The sequence below is a fragment of the Oncorhynchus nerka genome, linkage group LG20 (genome assembly GCF_034236695.1).
Source record: "Oncorhynchus nerka isolate Pitt River linkage group LG20, Oner_Uvic_2.0, whole genome shotgun sequence".
Taxonomy (NCBI): Eukaryota; Metazoa; Chordata; class Actinopteri; order Salmoniformes; family Salmonidae; genus Oncorhynchus; species Oncorhynchus nerka.
This window is the reverse complement of record NC_088415.1, coordinates 37,753,382-37,769,480: the sequence shown is the minus strand read 5'-3', so window position 1 is coordinate 37,769,480 and position 16,099 is coordinate 37,753,382. Positions and strand designations below refer to the sequence as shown.

General features: G+C 43.3%; 1 protein-coding gene across 1 annotated transcript in view; it reads right to left on the bottom strand.

Annotated features, from left to right (window-relative positions):
* The window catches only part of LOC115102444 (plexin-A2-like), a 313,165-nt gene that overhangs the window by 19,046 nt on the left and 278,020 nt on the right, over positions 1 to 16,099 (bottom strand). The window contains exons 23-26 of the mRNA XM_029622400.2: positions 8,216 to 8,282; positions 7,916 to 8,062; positions 7,183 to 7,342; positions 5,444 to 5,547 (exon numbers count right to left, since the gene is read on the bottom strand). Coding sequence (XP_029478260.1) covers positions 5,444 to 5,547; positions 7,183 to 7,342; positions 7,916 to 8,062; positions 8,216 to 8,282 — 478 coding nt within the window. The remainder of the gene's footprint in view (positions 1 to 5,443; positions 5,548 to 7,182; positions 7,343 to 7,915; positions 8,063 to 8,215; positions 8,283 to 16,099) is intronic.

Here is a 16,099-nt window from a genome sequence, read left to right as displayed (position 1 = left end):
TTTCCTGTCTCTACTCACCCCCCTCCCTCTAATCACCCCGCGTCCGGCCCATGTGCGTCTCCTCTGTAGTGGTGTTGTGTTAGGGCGTCAGATCCATGATCAATAGGCAGGCTTCAGATGTGCTATTGAGCACTGAGAGATGCTCCTCTATCGCTGTAACAAATGTGTGTGTGTGTGTGTTGTTGTTGTGCCCTGTAGCGTCTCCCATGGCTAATGAAAGAGACAGAGTGACACAGAGCAACATAACAACAACAGAGAGACCTGTCGGAGGATGGAAGCTGACATATTGCACAACCTCCATCAACCACTACAGAGTACCATAAAGTCAGAGTAGTACTATATAGACTCATAGTAGCACTATATAGACTCAGAGTAGTACCATAAAGTCAGAGTAGTACTATATAGACTCATAGTAGTACTATATAGACTCAGTGTAGTACCATAAAGTCAGAGTAGTACTATATAGACTCATAGTAGCACTATATAGACTCAGAGTAGTACCATAAAGTCAGAGTAGTACTATATAGACTCATAGTAGTACTATATAGACTCAGAGTAGTACCATGAAGTCAGAGTAGTACTATATAGACTCATAGTAGTACTATATAGACTCAGAGTAGTACCATGAAGTCAGAGTAGTACTATATAGACTCATAGTAGCACTATATAGACTCAGAGTAGTACCATAGAGACTCAGAGTAGTACCATATAGACTCAGAGTAGTACCATACAATCACAGAGTAGTATTATAGAGACTCAGAGTAGTACTATATAGACTCAGAGTAGTACCATAAAGTCAGAGTAGTACTATATAGACTCATAGTAGCACTATATAGACTCAGAGTAGTACCATGAAATCACAGAGTAGTACTATAGAGACTCAGAGTAGTACTATATAGACTCAGAGTAGTACCATAAAGTCAGAGTAGTACTATAGAGACTCAGAGTAGTACTATATAGACTCAGAGTAGTACCATAAAATCACAGAGTAGTACTATAGAGACTCAGAGTAGTACCATAAAGTCAGAGTAGTACTATATAGACTCATAGTAGCACTATATAGACTCAGAGTAGTACCATAAAGTCAGAGTAGTACTATATAGACTCATAGTAGTACTATATAGACTCAGTGTAGTACCATAAAGTCAGAGTAGTACTATATAGACTCATAGTAGCACTATATAGACTCAGAGTAGTACCATAAAGTCAGAGTAGTACTATATAGACTCATAGTAGTACTATATAGACTCAGAGTAGTACCATGAAGTCAGAGTAGTACTATATAGACTCATAGTAGTACTATATAGACTCAGAGTAGTACCATGAAGTCAGAGTAGTACTATATAGACTCATAGTAGCACTATATAGACTCAGAGTAGTACCATAGAGACTCAGAGTAGTACCATATAGACTCAGAGTAGTACCATACAATCACAGAGTAGTATTATAGAGACTCAGAGTAGTACTATATAGACTCAGAGTAGTACCATAAAGTCAGAGTAGTACTATATAGACTCATAGTAGCACTATATAGACTCAGAGTAGTACCATGAAATCACAGAGTAGTACTATAGAGACTCAGAGTAGTACTATATAGACTCAGAGTAGTACCATAAAGTCAGAGTAGTACTATAGAGACTCAGAGTAGTACTATATAGACTCAGAGTAGTACCATAAAATCACAGAGTAGTACTATAGAGACTCAGAGTAGTACCATAAAGTCAGAGTAGTACTATATAGACTCATAGTAGTACTATATAGACTCAGAGTAGTACCATAGAGACTCAGAGTAGTACCATAAAATCACAGAGTAGTACTATAGAGACTCAGAGTAGTACCATAAAATCACAGAGTAGTACTATAGAGACTCAGAGTAGTACTATATAGACTCAGAGTAGTACCATAAAATCACAGAGTAGTACTATAGAGACTCAGAGTAGTACTATATAGACTCAGAGTAGTACCATAAAGCCAGAGTAGTACTATATAGACTCATAGTAGCACTATATAGACTCAGAGTAGTACCATGAAATCACAGAGTAGTACTATAGAGACTCAGAGTAGTACTATATAGACTCAGAGTAGTACCATAAAGTCAGAGTAGTACTATAGAGACTCAGAGTAGTACTATATAGACTCAGAGTAGTACCATAAAATCACAGAGTAGTACTATAGAGACTCAGAGTAGTACCATAAAGTCAGAGTAGTACTATATAGACTCATAGTAGTACTATATAGACTCAGAGTAGTACCATGAAGTCAGAGTAGTACTATATAGACTCATAGTAGCACTATATAGACTCAGAGTAGTACCATAGAGACTCAGAGTAGTACCATAGAGACTCAGAGTAGTACCATAAAATCACAGAGTAGTACTATAGAGACTCAGAGTAGTACCATAAAATCACAGAGTAGTACTATAGAGACTCAGAGTAGTACTATATAGACTCAGAGTAGTACCATAAAATCACAGAGTAGTACTATAGAGACTCAGAGTAGTACCATAAAATCACAGAGTAGTACTATAGAGACTCAGAGTAGTACTATATAGACTCAGAGTAGTACCATAAAGTCAGAGTAGTACTATATAGACTCAGAGTAGTACCATGAAGTCAGAGTAGTACTATATAGACTCATAGTAGTACTATATAGACTCAGAGTAGTACCATGAAGTCAGAGTAGTACTATATAGACTCATAGTAGCACTATATAGACTCAGAGTAGTACCATAGAGACTCAGAGTAGTACCATAAAATCACAGAGTAGTACTATAGAGACTCAGAGTAGTACTATATAGACTCAGAGTAGTACCATAAAATCACAGAGTAGTACTATAGAGACTCAGAGTAGTACCATAAAGCCAGAGTAGTACTATATAGACTCATAGTAGCACTATATAGACTCAGAGTAGTACCATGAAATCACAGAGTAGTACTATAGAGACTCAGAGTAGTACTATATAGACTCAGAGTAGTACCATAAAATCACAGAGTAGTACTATAGAGACTCAGAGTAGTACCATAAAGTCAGAGTAGTACTATATAGACTCATAGTAGTACTATATAGACTCAGAGTAGTACCATGAAGTCAGAGTAGTACTATATAGACTCATAGTAGCACTATATAGACTCAGAGTAGTACCATAGAGACTCAGAGTAGTACCATAGAGACTCAGAGTAGTACCATAAAATCACAGAGTAGTACTATAGAGACTCAGAGTAGTACTATATAGACTCAGAGTAGTACCATAAAGTCAGAGTAGTACTATATAGACTCATAGTAGTACTATATAGACTCAGAGTAGTACCATAGAGACTCAGAGTAGTACCATATAGACTCAGAGTAGTACCATAAAATCACAGAGTAGTACTATAGAGACTCAGAGTAGTACCATAAAATGACAGAGTAGTACTATAGAGACTCAGAGTAGTACTATATAGACTCAGAGTAGTACCATAAAGTCAGAGTAGTACTATATAGACTCATAGTAGCACTATATAGACTCAGAGTAGTACCATGAAGTCAGAGTAGTACTATATAGACTCATAGTAGTACTATATAGACTCAGAGTAGTACCATGAAGTCAGAGTAGTACTATATAGACTCATAGTAGCACTATATAGACTCAGAGTAGTACCATATAGACTCAGAGTAGTACCATAAAATCACAGAGTAGTACTATAGAGACTCAGAGTAGTACCATAAAATCACAGAGTAGTACTATAGAGACTCAGAGTAGTACTATATAGACTCAGAGTAGTACCATAAAGTCAGAGTAGTACTATATAGACTCATAGTAGTACCATATAGACTCAGAGTAGTACCATAAAATCACAGAGTAGTACTATAGAGACTCAGAGTAGTACTATATAGACTCAGAGTAGTACCATAGAGACTCAGAGTAGTACCATAGAGACTCAGAGTAGTACCATAGAGACTCAGAGTAGTACCATAAAATCACAGAGTAGTACTATATAGACTCAGAGTAGTACCATAGAGACTCAGAGTAGTACCATAGAGACTCAGAGTAGTATCATAGAGACTCAGAGTAGTACTATATAGACTCAGAGTAGTACCATAGAGACTCAGAGTAGTACCATAGAGACTCAGAGTAGTACCATAGAGACTCAGTGGTACTTTATAGACTAGGAGTAGTATGGGTACCATAGAGAGCGCTCTGAGGTGCTTAGGGGGGAGAGCGAAGGGGGAGAGAGAGAGGTTGAGACCGCTGCTTACTATCTGTGGGTGAAGGAGAGAAAAAAGAGAGGAAAGAGAAGAGGAAGGAGACACAGAGGGGGGTACATACATACAGTAAATCAGCATGGGACCAAGTCCTCTACGAAGGACACTATGATGTTTCCCATCTAATAACCCTGACACCTTGTAAATTATTCTACCTCTTTTTTCTCCTCCTCTGGGGAAGCAGGTCTCAGAGAGAAAGGCCCCATGGTAAGGCTGCAGCCCCAGCCCCCCTCCATGACAGACTGAACCTAGTCCTCAGTAACACACACACACGCACACACACACACCATGGCTGCAGGCTTCAGGGCTGCAGATCAACAGGCTGCAGTCTGGAGCTCTGGGCAGATGGTCTCCTTGTCTGAGTAATGGGAGCCTGCTGACCCTCTGCACTACTGAAAGATTCATGTGCTCTGGAGAGGACTAGCTGCCTTCTCTCTTTACCTCTCTCTCTCTGTATCTCCCCCTTCTCCCTCTCCCTGTCTTTCCCCCTCTCTCTCTTCCTCCCGCTTTCAACCCCCCCACCCCCCCCACCCCAGGACCATGAAGGTGGCAAGGAACTGCAGGTCAAGTCTGAGCCTCTGAGATGTAGAGAGAAGTTCAGCGTGGAGCGAGGCAGGGCTAATTGCCACGGTAACAGGTAAAGGACAACCTAGTCCCTGAGCGGAGGGAGATTAAATATAGATAGCAGGAGTAGAGGGCCTCAGAGGAGAGGGAACGAGAGAGAGGGAGAGGTAGAGGGGGAGAGAGGAGGGAATGAGAGACTGTATCTCTCCAGGGAAGACACTTTATAGGAGGTGTCGGTTCTCTCTCTCTCGCCACCTGAGGAATAATTGCCCTCTATTCTGTGTGAGTCATGCAGATCAGATGAAACCAGGCGAGTGAATTCTAATGAGTCTGGAGGAGGATTCAACGTCTCAAAGTCAGAAGTGGCTCAACATTAAAGTTCACCTGCAGTACATCTGAGTGGGCCTGGGTGATTTTCTTACTATAAACTATCATTATACTACTACATAGAACGTGCGTTTATAACGTGGCTGAATCCCACGTTATAACTCCAGAGACTGATATGGATAATGTACACAACAAACTGCAATACACTGTCGTCAACACGTATACATGTCATGTCGATGGAATAACACTGCCTGGTAGTGCAGGAGTGTGGCGAGTCTAGATATACGCAACATAGATCGGTTCACCGTACCTGGTAGTGCATGAGTGTGTTGAGTCTCTTCCAGTCGTTCTCTATCTTGGTGGTGATGTCCTCGTCCTGCAGGACCACGCGGGCCATCCGCCCCTGACGCCACTCTGACGGGGCCAGAGAGAAGAGACGCTGCGTCAGTCACGCTGCCAGAAACACAATCACACGCAGACACACACACACCAACGCACCTACGCACACACGCAGATAACGTGCACATGAACATACACACATACAGTGTCCTCTAGTTTGTGTTTTCCATTTACTGTGGAAGCCTTTGTATCTTACGGTAACGCCCTTTATATAAGGTGTGAGCTGAGTTACCTACAACCAATTCAACTCAACAACACTGGTCTGCAGTATAAAGATCTTCACAACCCTGTCTGTCTGTCTGTCTGTCTGTCTGTCTGTCTGTCTGTCTGTCTGTCTGTCTGTCTGTCTGTCTGTCTGTCTGTCTGTCTGTGTATTTAAGCAATAGGGCCAGAGGAGGTGTGGTATATGGCCAATATACCATTGCTAAGATCTGTTCTTAAGCACGATGCAACACAGAGTGCCTGGACACAGCCCTTAGCCGCGGTATATTGGCCATATATCACAAACCCCCGAGGTTCCTTATTGCTATTATAAACTGGTCATCAACGTAATTAGAGCAGTAAAAATAAATGTTTTATCATACCCATGGTATACGGTCTGATATACCATGGCTGTCAGCCAATCAGCATTCAGGGCTTGAACCACCCAGTTTATAATAGCCATTATTTCCTCTGCCAAGATGAGTGAAACTCTTAAGTTATTCCCTGACTGCAACTTCATTTGATTGGTGTTTCTGTGTCGCTACGAAGAGGCACACATCAGGAGCTTCCAAAGGACTCTTGAGAAAACACATTATCCAAATGAAGCCATATCAACAGCCATTCTGTTCTACAGACACACAGAGCACTCTGTGTACTCTGCTAGGTTAGAAGACGAGAGACCGCGCCCGGGTTGACTTGCATTTTAATGAAACATTACACACTAACAAGTTCAAGATGTACGCTCAGTCAGCCTCGCCGGTTTAATTGGCGTGTCAGTGATACGTCGTTGCATACGCATTCCACGGTCGGCGCGGCTACGGTGGAGTGGGGGGGAAACACAACGCAGCGGTAGAAGCACTGAGAGAGAAAATCCTCCCCGGAAAAGTGAGTCAAGCGAGAGGGGAAAGGGGAAGAGGAGGTATGGAGGGGGAACGTTGACCCGATAATGAAAAGATAATCAGTGTGTTGATGGGGAAATGGACGGGCAGCGTCGGGCATCACTGGGTAGTGATCATTGATTTTCTCCTCTGTTGACTGGACTTTATTACTTTGTGCCACTGCCAGCAGACACTGCTGCTCCAGGCTCGAGGCTTCGGGCATGACCCCCCCCTTCACCCTCCCTAGCGTTACCTAGGCGATAGTGATATGGAGAGACGGCCTCCTGTGGCTGGGGCCAGTGTGGTTGAGGGGCGTCGGGCACTCCTGATGGGAGGCTGGTGTTTCCATCTCCCTGGTGTGAAGTGAGAGTCCATGAGAAGACGGGGGAGGAGGAGCAGGAGATGTGGAGGTAACGGCGGTGTCGTCTCTCCAGGGCCGTGGTGGCAGACTGTGTAGGAGGCGGTGGGCCTGGCATGGTGGACCTGTGGTGCCCGTCTGTCAGCTCTTACCTGGGTCAGTCAGTCAAGCTACAGACTAGGGAGGGTGTGTGTGTGTGTATCTATGTCTTACCCAGGTCCATGTCGACAGCGCGGGGCCTCTGTGAGTAAGGCATGTTCTTATAGCAGGCGTCCAGTATCTTCTCCTTGACCTGGGTGATGGTGTCACAGTTCAGCACCTTCACTGGGATCTCAGGACTGTTCTCGTTGTCCGGGTTCACACAGTTCAGGATCTGAAGGGGGAGACGGGAGAGGAGAGGGGGTTAAGGTGTGTGTGTGTGTGTGTGTGTGGGTGTGCGTGCTTGCGTATGAATGTCTGAGCGCCTGCATGAGTGTGCTCCGGTGTGTGTTTGCTATGCCGGTGCCTGTGTGTGTTTCAACGCCTCTTCGTGTGCGAGTGCGTTTCTGTGACTATGTGTGTATGTTAATGGGTCCTGTCACGGTCCGATTGCCCCCCTATAAAATACTATTCTCACACCCCCACCACCATCCTAAAATCTAATTTCACACCTTCGGCAGGACACCAATTTCCAGCTCTGTCAGGGTATTAGAGTAATGAGCCCAGTTCCCCGTCAGAGCAAACAGAGTTAAAGTCATGTCTTGTCTGTGACTGTCTTAGTGCTCCTGTCTCTGTCTCCACAGACCCCTGCTCTCCTGTTGGTGCAGCACTGACACCCACAGGATAATTAGCTGTCCAGGACACAGAGGGAAGCAAAGCATGATGGTGTGTGTGTGTGAGAAAGATAAATATGTAGTCAGTAGAGTCCGACTGTGTGTGTGTGTGTGATTGCCTGAGTGGTACTGACCAGGGTCTTGTAGTCAATCTGCTGTCTGATCAGCTTGTCCTCACTGAGGGAGTAGCGCGCCTCTCCTGTGATGGAGTCTATAGGGCCCTTCTCCATCTGCTGCTTGATGGCACAGTATAGCATGAACAGAGGCTCCCCAGCACACTCCTGGAGAGAGAGAGAGAGAGAGAGAGAGAGAGAGAGAGAGAGAAGGGGAGGGAGAGGGAAAGAAAACACAGATTAACGACATAAAATGTATTCTCACTGCCACAGCCCTGGCTTACTAAAACTGCTAAACTGGAGGTTGCATTATAGACTCACCTTGAGGAACCTGTGAAGAAGGAAGGCGAACCAGTTGGTGAGCATCTTCTCTGCAACGGACTCCGTTCTGAAGAAAGAGGTAAATAATGTTTTATTAGTTCAGATCGGAATTCACCCTATCCTTTGATGCTGATGTTTCTTTCTCAAATGGATCCAATATCATCTCAGGGCAAAACATGGGAGGATGGAGGGAACGTGGAGGGTTGAGGATAAAACTGGAGCCATTGGAAGAAAAAGAAACCAGTAGAAACAGGGGGAATGTGAAAGAGAAGAAAAAGAAACCAGTAGAAACAGGGGGAATGAGAAAGAAGGAAGAAAAGGGAAACAGTAGAAACAGGGGGAATGAGAAAGAGAAGAAAAAGAAACCAGTAGAAACAGGGGGAATGAGAAAGAGAATAAAAAGAAAACAGTAGAAACAGGGGGAATGAGAGAAAGAGAAGAAAAAGAAACCAGTAGAAACAGGGGAATGAGAGAAAGAGAAGAAAAAGAAAACAGTAGAAACAGGGGGAATGAGAAAGAGAAGAAAAAGGAAACAGTAGAAACAGGGGGAATGTGAAAGAGAAGAAAAAGAAAAAGGGGGAATGAGAAAGAAGGAAGAAAAAGGAAACAGTAGAAACAGGGGGAATGAGAAAGATAAGAAAAAGAAACCAGTAGAAACAGGGGGAATGAGAAAGAGAGGAAAAAGGAAACAGTAGAAACAGGGGGAATGAGAAAGAGAAGAAAAAGAAAACAGTAGAAACAGGGGGAATGAGAAAGAGGGAAGAAAAAGGAAACAGTAGAAACAGGGGGAATGAGAAAGATAAGAAAAAGAAACCAGTAGAAACAGGGGGAATGAGAAAGAGAGGAAAAAGGAAACAGTAGAAACAGGGGGAATGAGAAAGAGAATAAAAAGAAACCAGTAGAAACAGGGGGAATGAGAAAGAGAAGAAAAAGAAACCAGTAGAAACAGGGGGTATGAGAAAGAGAAGAAAACTGAAACAGTAGAAACAGGGGGAATGAGAAAGAGAAGAAAAAGAAAACAGTAGAAACAGGGGGAATGAGAGAAAGAGAAGAAAAAGAAACCAGTAGAAACAGGGGAATGAGAGAAATAGAAGAAAAAGAAACCAGTAGAAACAGGGGGAATGAGAAAGAGAAGAAAAAGGAAACAGTAGAAACAGGGGGAATGTGAAAGAGAAGAAAAAGAAACCACTAGAAACAGGGGGAATGAGAGAAAGAGAAGAAAAAGAAACCAGTAGAAACAGGGGGAATGAGAAAGAGAAGAAAAAGAAAACAGTAGAAACAGGGGGAATGAGAAAGAAGGAAGAAAAAGGAAACAGTAGAAACAGGGGGAATGAGAAAGAGAAGAAAAAGAAACCAGTAGAAACAGGGGGAATGAGAAAGAGAAGAAAAAGGAAACAGTAGAAACAGGGGGAATGAGAGAAAGAGAAGAAAAAGAAAACAGTAGAAAGAGGGGGAATGAGAAAGAGAAGAAAAAGGAAACAGTAGAAACAGGGGGAATGTGAAAGAGAAGAAAAAGAAACCAGTAGAAACAGGGGGAATGAGAAAGAGAAGAAAAAGGAAACAGTAGAAACAGGGGGAATGAGAAAGAGAAGAAAAAGGAAACAGTAGAAACAGGGGGAATGTGAAAGAGAAGAAAAAGAAACCAGTAGAAACAGGGGGAATGAGAAAGAGAAGAAAAAGGAAACGGTAGAAACAGGGGGAATGAGAGAAAAATAAGAAAAAGAAAACAATAGAAACAGGGAGAATGAGAAAGAGAAGAAAAAGAAACCAGTAGAAACAGGGGGTATGAGAAAGAGAAGAAAACGGAAACAGTAGAAACAGGGGGAATGAGAAAGAGAAGAAAAAGAAAACAGTAGAAACAGGGGAAATGAGAGAAAGAGAAGAAAAAGAAACCAGTAGAAACAGGGGAATGAGAGAAAGAGAAGAAAAAGAAAACAGTAGAAACAGGGGGAATGAGAAAGAGAAGAAAAAGGAAACAGTAGAAACAGGGGGAATGTGAAAGAGAAGAAAAAGAAACCAGTAGAAACAGGGGGAATGAGAGAAAGAGAAGAAAACGAAAACAGTAGAAACAGGGGGAATGAGAAAGAGAAGAAAAATAAACCACTAGAAACAGGGGGAATGAGAGAAAGAGAAGAAAAAGAAAACAGTAGAAACAGGGGGAATGAGAAAGAGAAGAAAAAGAAAACAGTAGAAACAGGGGGAATGAGAAAGAAGGAAGAAAAAGGAAACAGTAGAAACAGGGGGAATGAGAAAGAGAAGAAAAAGAAACCAGTAGAAACAGGGGGAATGAGAGAAAGAGAAGAAAAAGAAAACAGTAGAAACAGGGGGAATGAGAAAGAGAAGAAAAAGAAAACAGTAGAAACAGGGGGAATGAGAAAGAAGGAAGAAAAATGAAACAGTAGAAACAGGGGGAATGAGAAAGAGAAGAAAAAGAAACCAGTAGAAACAGGGGGAATGAGAAAGAGAGGAAAAAGGAAACAGTAGAAACAGGGGGAATGAGAAAGAGAAGAAAAAGAAACCAGTAGAAACAGGAGGTATGAGAAAGAGAAGAAAAGGCAAACAGTAGAAACAGGGGGAATGAGAAAGAGAAGAAAAAGAAAACAGTAGAAACAGCGGGAATGAGAGAAAGAGAAGAAAAAGAAAACAGTAGAAACAGCGGGAATGAGAAAGAGAAGAAAAAGGAAACAGTAGAAACAGGGGGAATGTGAAAGAGAAGAAAAAGAAACCAGTAGAAACAGGGGAATGAGAGAAAGAGAAGAAAAAGCAAACAGTAGAAACAGGGGGATTGAGAAAGAAGGAAGAAAAAGAAGACAGTAGAAACAGGGGGAATGAGAAAGAGAAGAAAAAGGAAACAGTAGAAACAGGGGGAATGAGAGAAAGAGAAGAAAAAGAAAACAGTAGAAACAGGGGGAATGAGAAAGAGAAGAAAAAGGAAACAGTAGAAACAGGGGAAATGAGAGAAAGAGAAGAAAAAGAAACCAGTAGAAACAGGGGAATGAGAGAAAGAGAAGAAAAAGAAAACAGTAGAAACAGGGGGAATGAGAAAGAGAAGAAAAAGGAAACAGTAGAAACAGGGGGAATGTGAAAGAGAAGAAAAAGAAACCAGTAGAAACATGGGGAATGAGAGAAAGAGAAGAAAACGAAAACAGTAGAAACAGGGGGAATGAGAAAGAGAAGAAAAATAAACCACTAGAAACAGGGGGAATGAGAGAAAGAGAAGAAAAAGAAAACAGTAGAAACAGGGGGAATGAGAAAGAGAAGAAAAAGAAAACAGTAGAAACAGGGGGAATGAGAGAAAGAGAAGAAAAAGAAAACCGTAGAAACAGCGGGAATGAGAAAGAGAAGAAAAAGGAAACAGTAGAAACAGGGGGAATGTGAAAGAGAAGAAAAAGAAACCAGTAGAAACAGGGGGAATGAGAGAAAGAGAAGAAAAAGAAAACAGTAGAAACAGGGGGAATGAGAAAGAGAAGAAAAAGAAACCAGTAGAAACAGGGGGAATGAGAAAGAGAAGAAAAAGGAAACAGTAGAAACAGGGGGAATGAGAAAGAGAAGAAAAAGAAACCAGTAGAAACAGGGGGAATGAGAAAGAAGGAAGAAAAAGAAACCAGTAGAAACAGGGGGAATGAGAAAGAGAAGAAAGAGAAACCAGTAGAAACAGGGGGAATGAGAGAAAGAGAAGAAAAAGAAAACAGTAGAAACAGGGGGAATGAGAGAAAGAGAAGAAAAAGGAAACAGTAGAAACAGGGGGAATGAGAAAGAGAAGAAAAAGGAAACAGTAGAAACAGGGAAAATGAGAAAGAGAAGAAAAAGAAAACAGTAGAAACAGGGGGAATGAGAAAGAAAAGAAAAAGAAAACAGTAGAAACAGGGGGAATGAGAGAAAGAGAAGAAAAAGAAAACAGGGGGAATGAGAAAGAGAAGAAGAAGCAGACAGAAAGGAATGGTTAACAAGCATGAAAACAGATGAAACAGGGGGAATGAGAGAAAGAGAAGAAGAAGCAGACAGAAAGGAATGGTTAACAAGCATGAAAACAGATGAAAGGGTTATTCTCTCCTTCTCTTTCTCCTCCAGAGGACCAACAGTACTACTACTGAATACCAACACAACACATCTTCTGAGAGCTGGCTAGCCGTGCTGGGAAAGCATAAACACACACAGTCTTCCTCCTCAGACTCCCGCCTCTCTCCACATCACCAGCCTAAGCTTCACACACAGCTGTCGATTATTTTCCAGCTGTGTGATAGCTGTGTGTATTCTACCTGCTAACAACATCAGCTGTCATTACCACAGTCTCCAACCTGGACATGCTAAAAGCCTATTTTCCCGTTTGTCTGTCTGTGTGTGTGTGTGTGTGTGTGTATTGCTTGGGTACTCGAGTACCGCCGAGCGACTTTACAACCTGGTGCGTGTAGAGGGGGCCATACACCATACAGGCTGTACCAGTGGTGTACAGGGCTGATCTGAGGACAGGGATTAGGTAGGATGAGGATAACGGGCAGGTATTTAACACGCCGACCTACGCTAAGCGTGGACCGGAAGGACAGACGGGCGGACGAACAGACAAAGGGACGGACAGTGTGAATAGAGCAGAGATGATTACACCTGTTCACATGGGAATAACTGAGCGAGCCGGCTCGTCATTGTGTGGAGAGGAGACCATGAGACGATGGTCTAAGAACCGTGTCCCACTTTTCTGCGACTGAGGAAGACGAGAGGCTATCTCCATAGTAGCCCTTTGTTGTGGTTGATGTGGGGCTGAGGTGTGGTCGATGTGTGGCTGAGGTGTGGCTGAGGTGAGGTCGATGTGTGGTCGAGGTGTGGTCGAAAGTGTGGTCGAGGTGTGGTCGATGTGTGGTCGATGTGTGCTCGAGGTGTGGTCGAAGTGTGGTCGAGGTGTGGTCGATGTGTGCTCGAGGTGTGGTCGAAGTGTGGTCGAAAGTGTGGTCGATGTGTGGTCGAAAGTTTGGTCGATGTGTGGTCGAAAGTGTGGTCGATGTGTGGTCGAGGTGTGGTCGATGTGTGGGTCGAGGTGTGGTCGATGTGTGGTCGATGTGTGGTCGAGGTGTGGTCGATGTGTGGTCGAGGTGTGGTCGAGGTGTGGTCGAGGTGTGGTCGAAAGTGTGGTCGATGTGTGGTCGAAAGTGTGGTCGAGGTGTGGTCAAGGTGTGGTCGAAAGTGTGGTCGATGTGTGGTCGAAAGTGTGGTCGAGGTGTGGTCGATGTGTGGTCGAAAGTGTGGTCGAGGTGTGGTCGAGGTGTGGTCGATGTGTGGTCGATGTGAGGTCGAGGTGTGGTCGAGGTGTGGGTCGAGGTGTGGTCGATGTGTAGTCGAGGTGTGGTCGATGTGTGGTCGATGTGTGCTACTTATTTGAAGTGGGCTGCAGCAGACCACTGCAGTAGATGAAGGACTTCAGTGACTACTTGTTTGAAGTGGGCTGCAGCAGGAGGGTGGAAGGAAGCTGGAGTTTTATTCACCCCATTTGAGCTGCAGGATGAGCAGGAAAAGGCCATACTTACGTCTGAAGGAGAGAGTGATTGTGTCCTCTTCGAGACACGCACACGCATCCACCTATTACCTCTCTCATCTCAACTACTACTCTCCACTAAGCCGTCATCCTCCACAATTATGCGGACCCTCCATACCCTGTTTCCAAGCTAGGAAAAAACCACACACATTTTGTTTTTGGACAATGTGCACATTTCCCTCCATAAGTCACAGCTCCTCCTCTATTCCGAAGAAGTTAATGGAAGCGATTAAGCATTTTAATAAGCTCAGCAAAGTCTCCGTGGAAGGAAAGTGAAATAAAGGCTTTTGAGCGGGCCCCCCCCCCCTGCCATCTCCACTTCCCTCGTTCTTTTAATTGAGTTTCATTAATGAAAATCAGGATTTTCATTATCCTACAGTGCATTAAGACTGGGGCCTGATGCTGGCAAACAGGTTGAGGGGTCTAGATCAGCAGTAGAATGTCTTTACACTGGGATAGCACATAAACGCAACATTCCAGTTCCCTAAAAACCCATTCTAGCAGCGCAACGCATGGACACAAATCTCTTTAGAAAAACACAGAGGGGAAAAAGACTCAAGGCGATAGGAAACTAGCTACTGCTCTGTCGTTTAATTTGGACGGGGGAGACGGGGGAGAGAGACAGAGAGATATGCAAAGAGAGATAAAACAGAAAGCTCTAAAAGAGAGAGAGAGGGACAGGGGATGGAGTGAGAGCTCAGTGCACGCAGGTAGGGGATCATTAACGAGTACACAAGCCTCACGAAGGATGTCTCTAATGGAAGACGGAAAGGGTTAGAGCTAGGTGAAGTGATGGGAGAGAACGAGAGAGAGAGAGAGAGACAGAGGAAAAGAGACAGAGAACGTGAAAGAGAGCAAGATGACAAAAATGAGCCACAGCGTCTCGCTAAAAGGTTTGAAAGCAGATAAACACATTGGACTGGGAAAGGAAGCACTTTGAAGTCGGCAGGTTGTCAAAACTAAAGATCCCATGTTCAGAAAGCCCTTCGGGGGAATCAATCGAATGTCCTGGCCTGTAGACTCGCAGGTAGAAAGACTCCACTACAGTCAGGGAGGGGAACAAAACTTGTCGACCTAAAGTCTTGGTTTGGGGCGCATTCTCTCAGAATGGAACAGGATCCTCAAAACAACATGGGAGCTATGAATAGACTCCGTATATATAAAGCCGTGACCTCGTCGCTGTACTCTGGCCCGTGTCTCTGGGCCATTCATGGAAGCTATTCTCTGGCTCCTTTGTACTGGTCATCTGGTTACATGGTGAAAACACGTGGAGTTAGATTACTGAGTGGACTATGGGCATGTCGTTTTTGCTACTGTGAAACCATAACAACATAAGGCCACTGGCAGGGATGAGTACATAGCCACCCCGTCATTGCACTCATCATATAACCTTAGACAGGAGTTCATGTCTACTGTGTGTGTGTGTGTGTGTGTGTGCATGTACAGTTGAAGTCGGAAGTTTACATACACCGTAGCCAAATCCATTTCAACTCAGTTTTTCACAATTCCTGACATTTAATCAGAGTAAAAATCCACTGTTTTAGGTCAGTTAGGATCACCACTTTATTTTAAGAATGTGAAATGTCAGAATAATAGTAGAGAGAATTATTTATTTATTTATAGACCCAATTAGTATTTGGTAGCATTGCCTTTAAATTGTTTAACTTGGGTCAAACGTTTCGGGTAGCCTTCCACAAGCTTCCCACAATAAGATGGGTGAATTGTGGCCCATTCCACCAGACAGAGCTGGTGTAACTGAGTCAGGTTTGTAGGCCTCCTTGCTCGCATACGCTTTTTCAGTTCTGCCCACATATTTTCTATAGGATTGAGGTCAGGGCTTTGTGATGGCCACTCCAATACCTTGACTTTGTTGTCCCTAAGCCATTTTGCCACAACGTTGGAAGTGTGCTTGTGGTCATTGTTCATTTGGAAGACCCATTTGCGACATCATTTTCTGGAATTTTCCAAGCTGTTTAAAGGCACAGTCAACTTAGTGTATGTAAACTTCAGACTCACTAGAATTGTGATAGTGAATTATAAGTGAAAGAACCTGTGTGTAAACAATTGACTTGTTTACACACAGATGACTTGTGTCATGCACAAAGTAGATATCCTAACCGACTTGCCAAAACTATAGTTTGTGAACAGGAAATTTGTAGAGTGGTTGAAAAACAAGTTTTAAATGACTCCAACCTAAGTGTATGTAAACTTCTGACTACAACTGTATTTCTCTCTGTGTGTGTCTGTACATTCTGTTGACTTTCCCCATAATATCTAACACGGTTGTTTTTTCCACCACAGTGAATCCCATTAAGCAGCTTTACTCACTGAGATCCTGCTCTTTCCTTCCCTGAGAGACA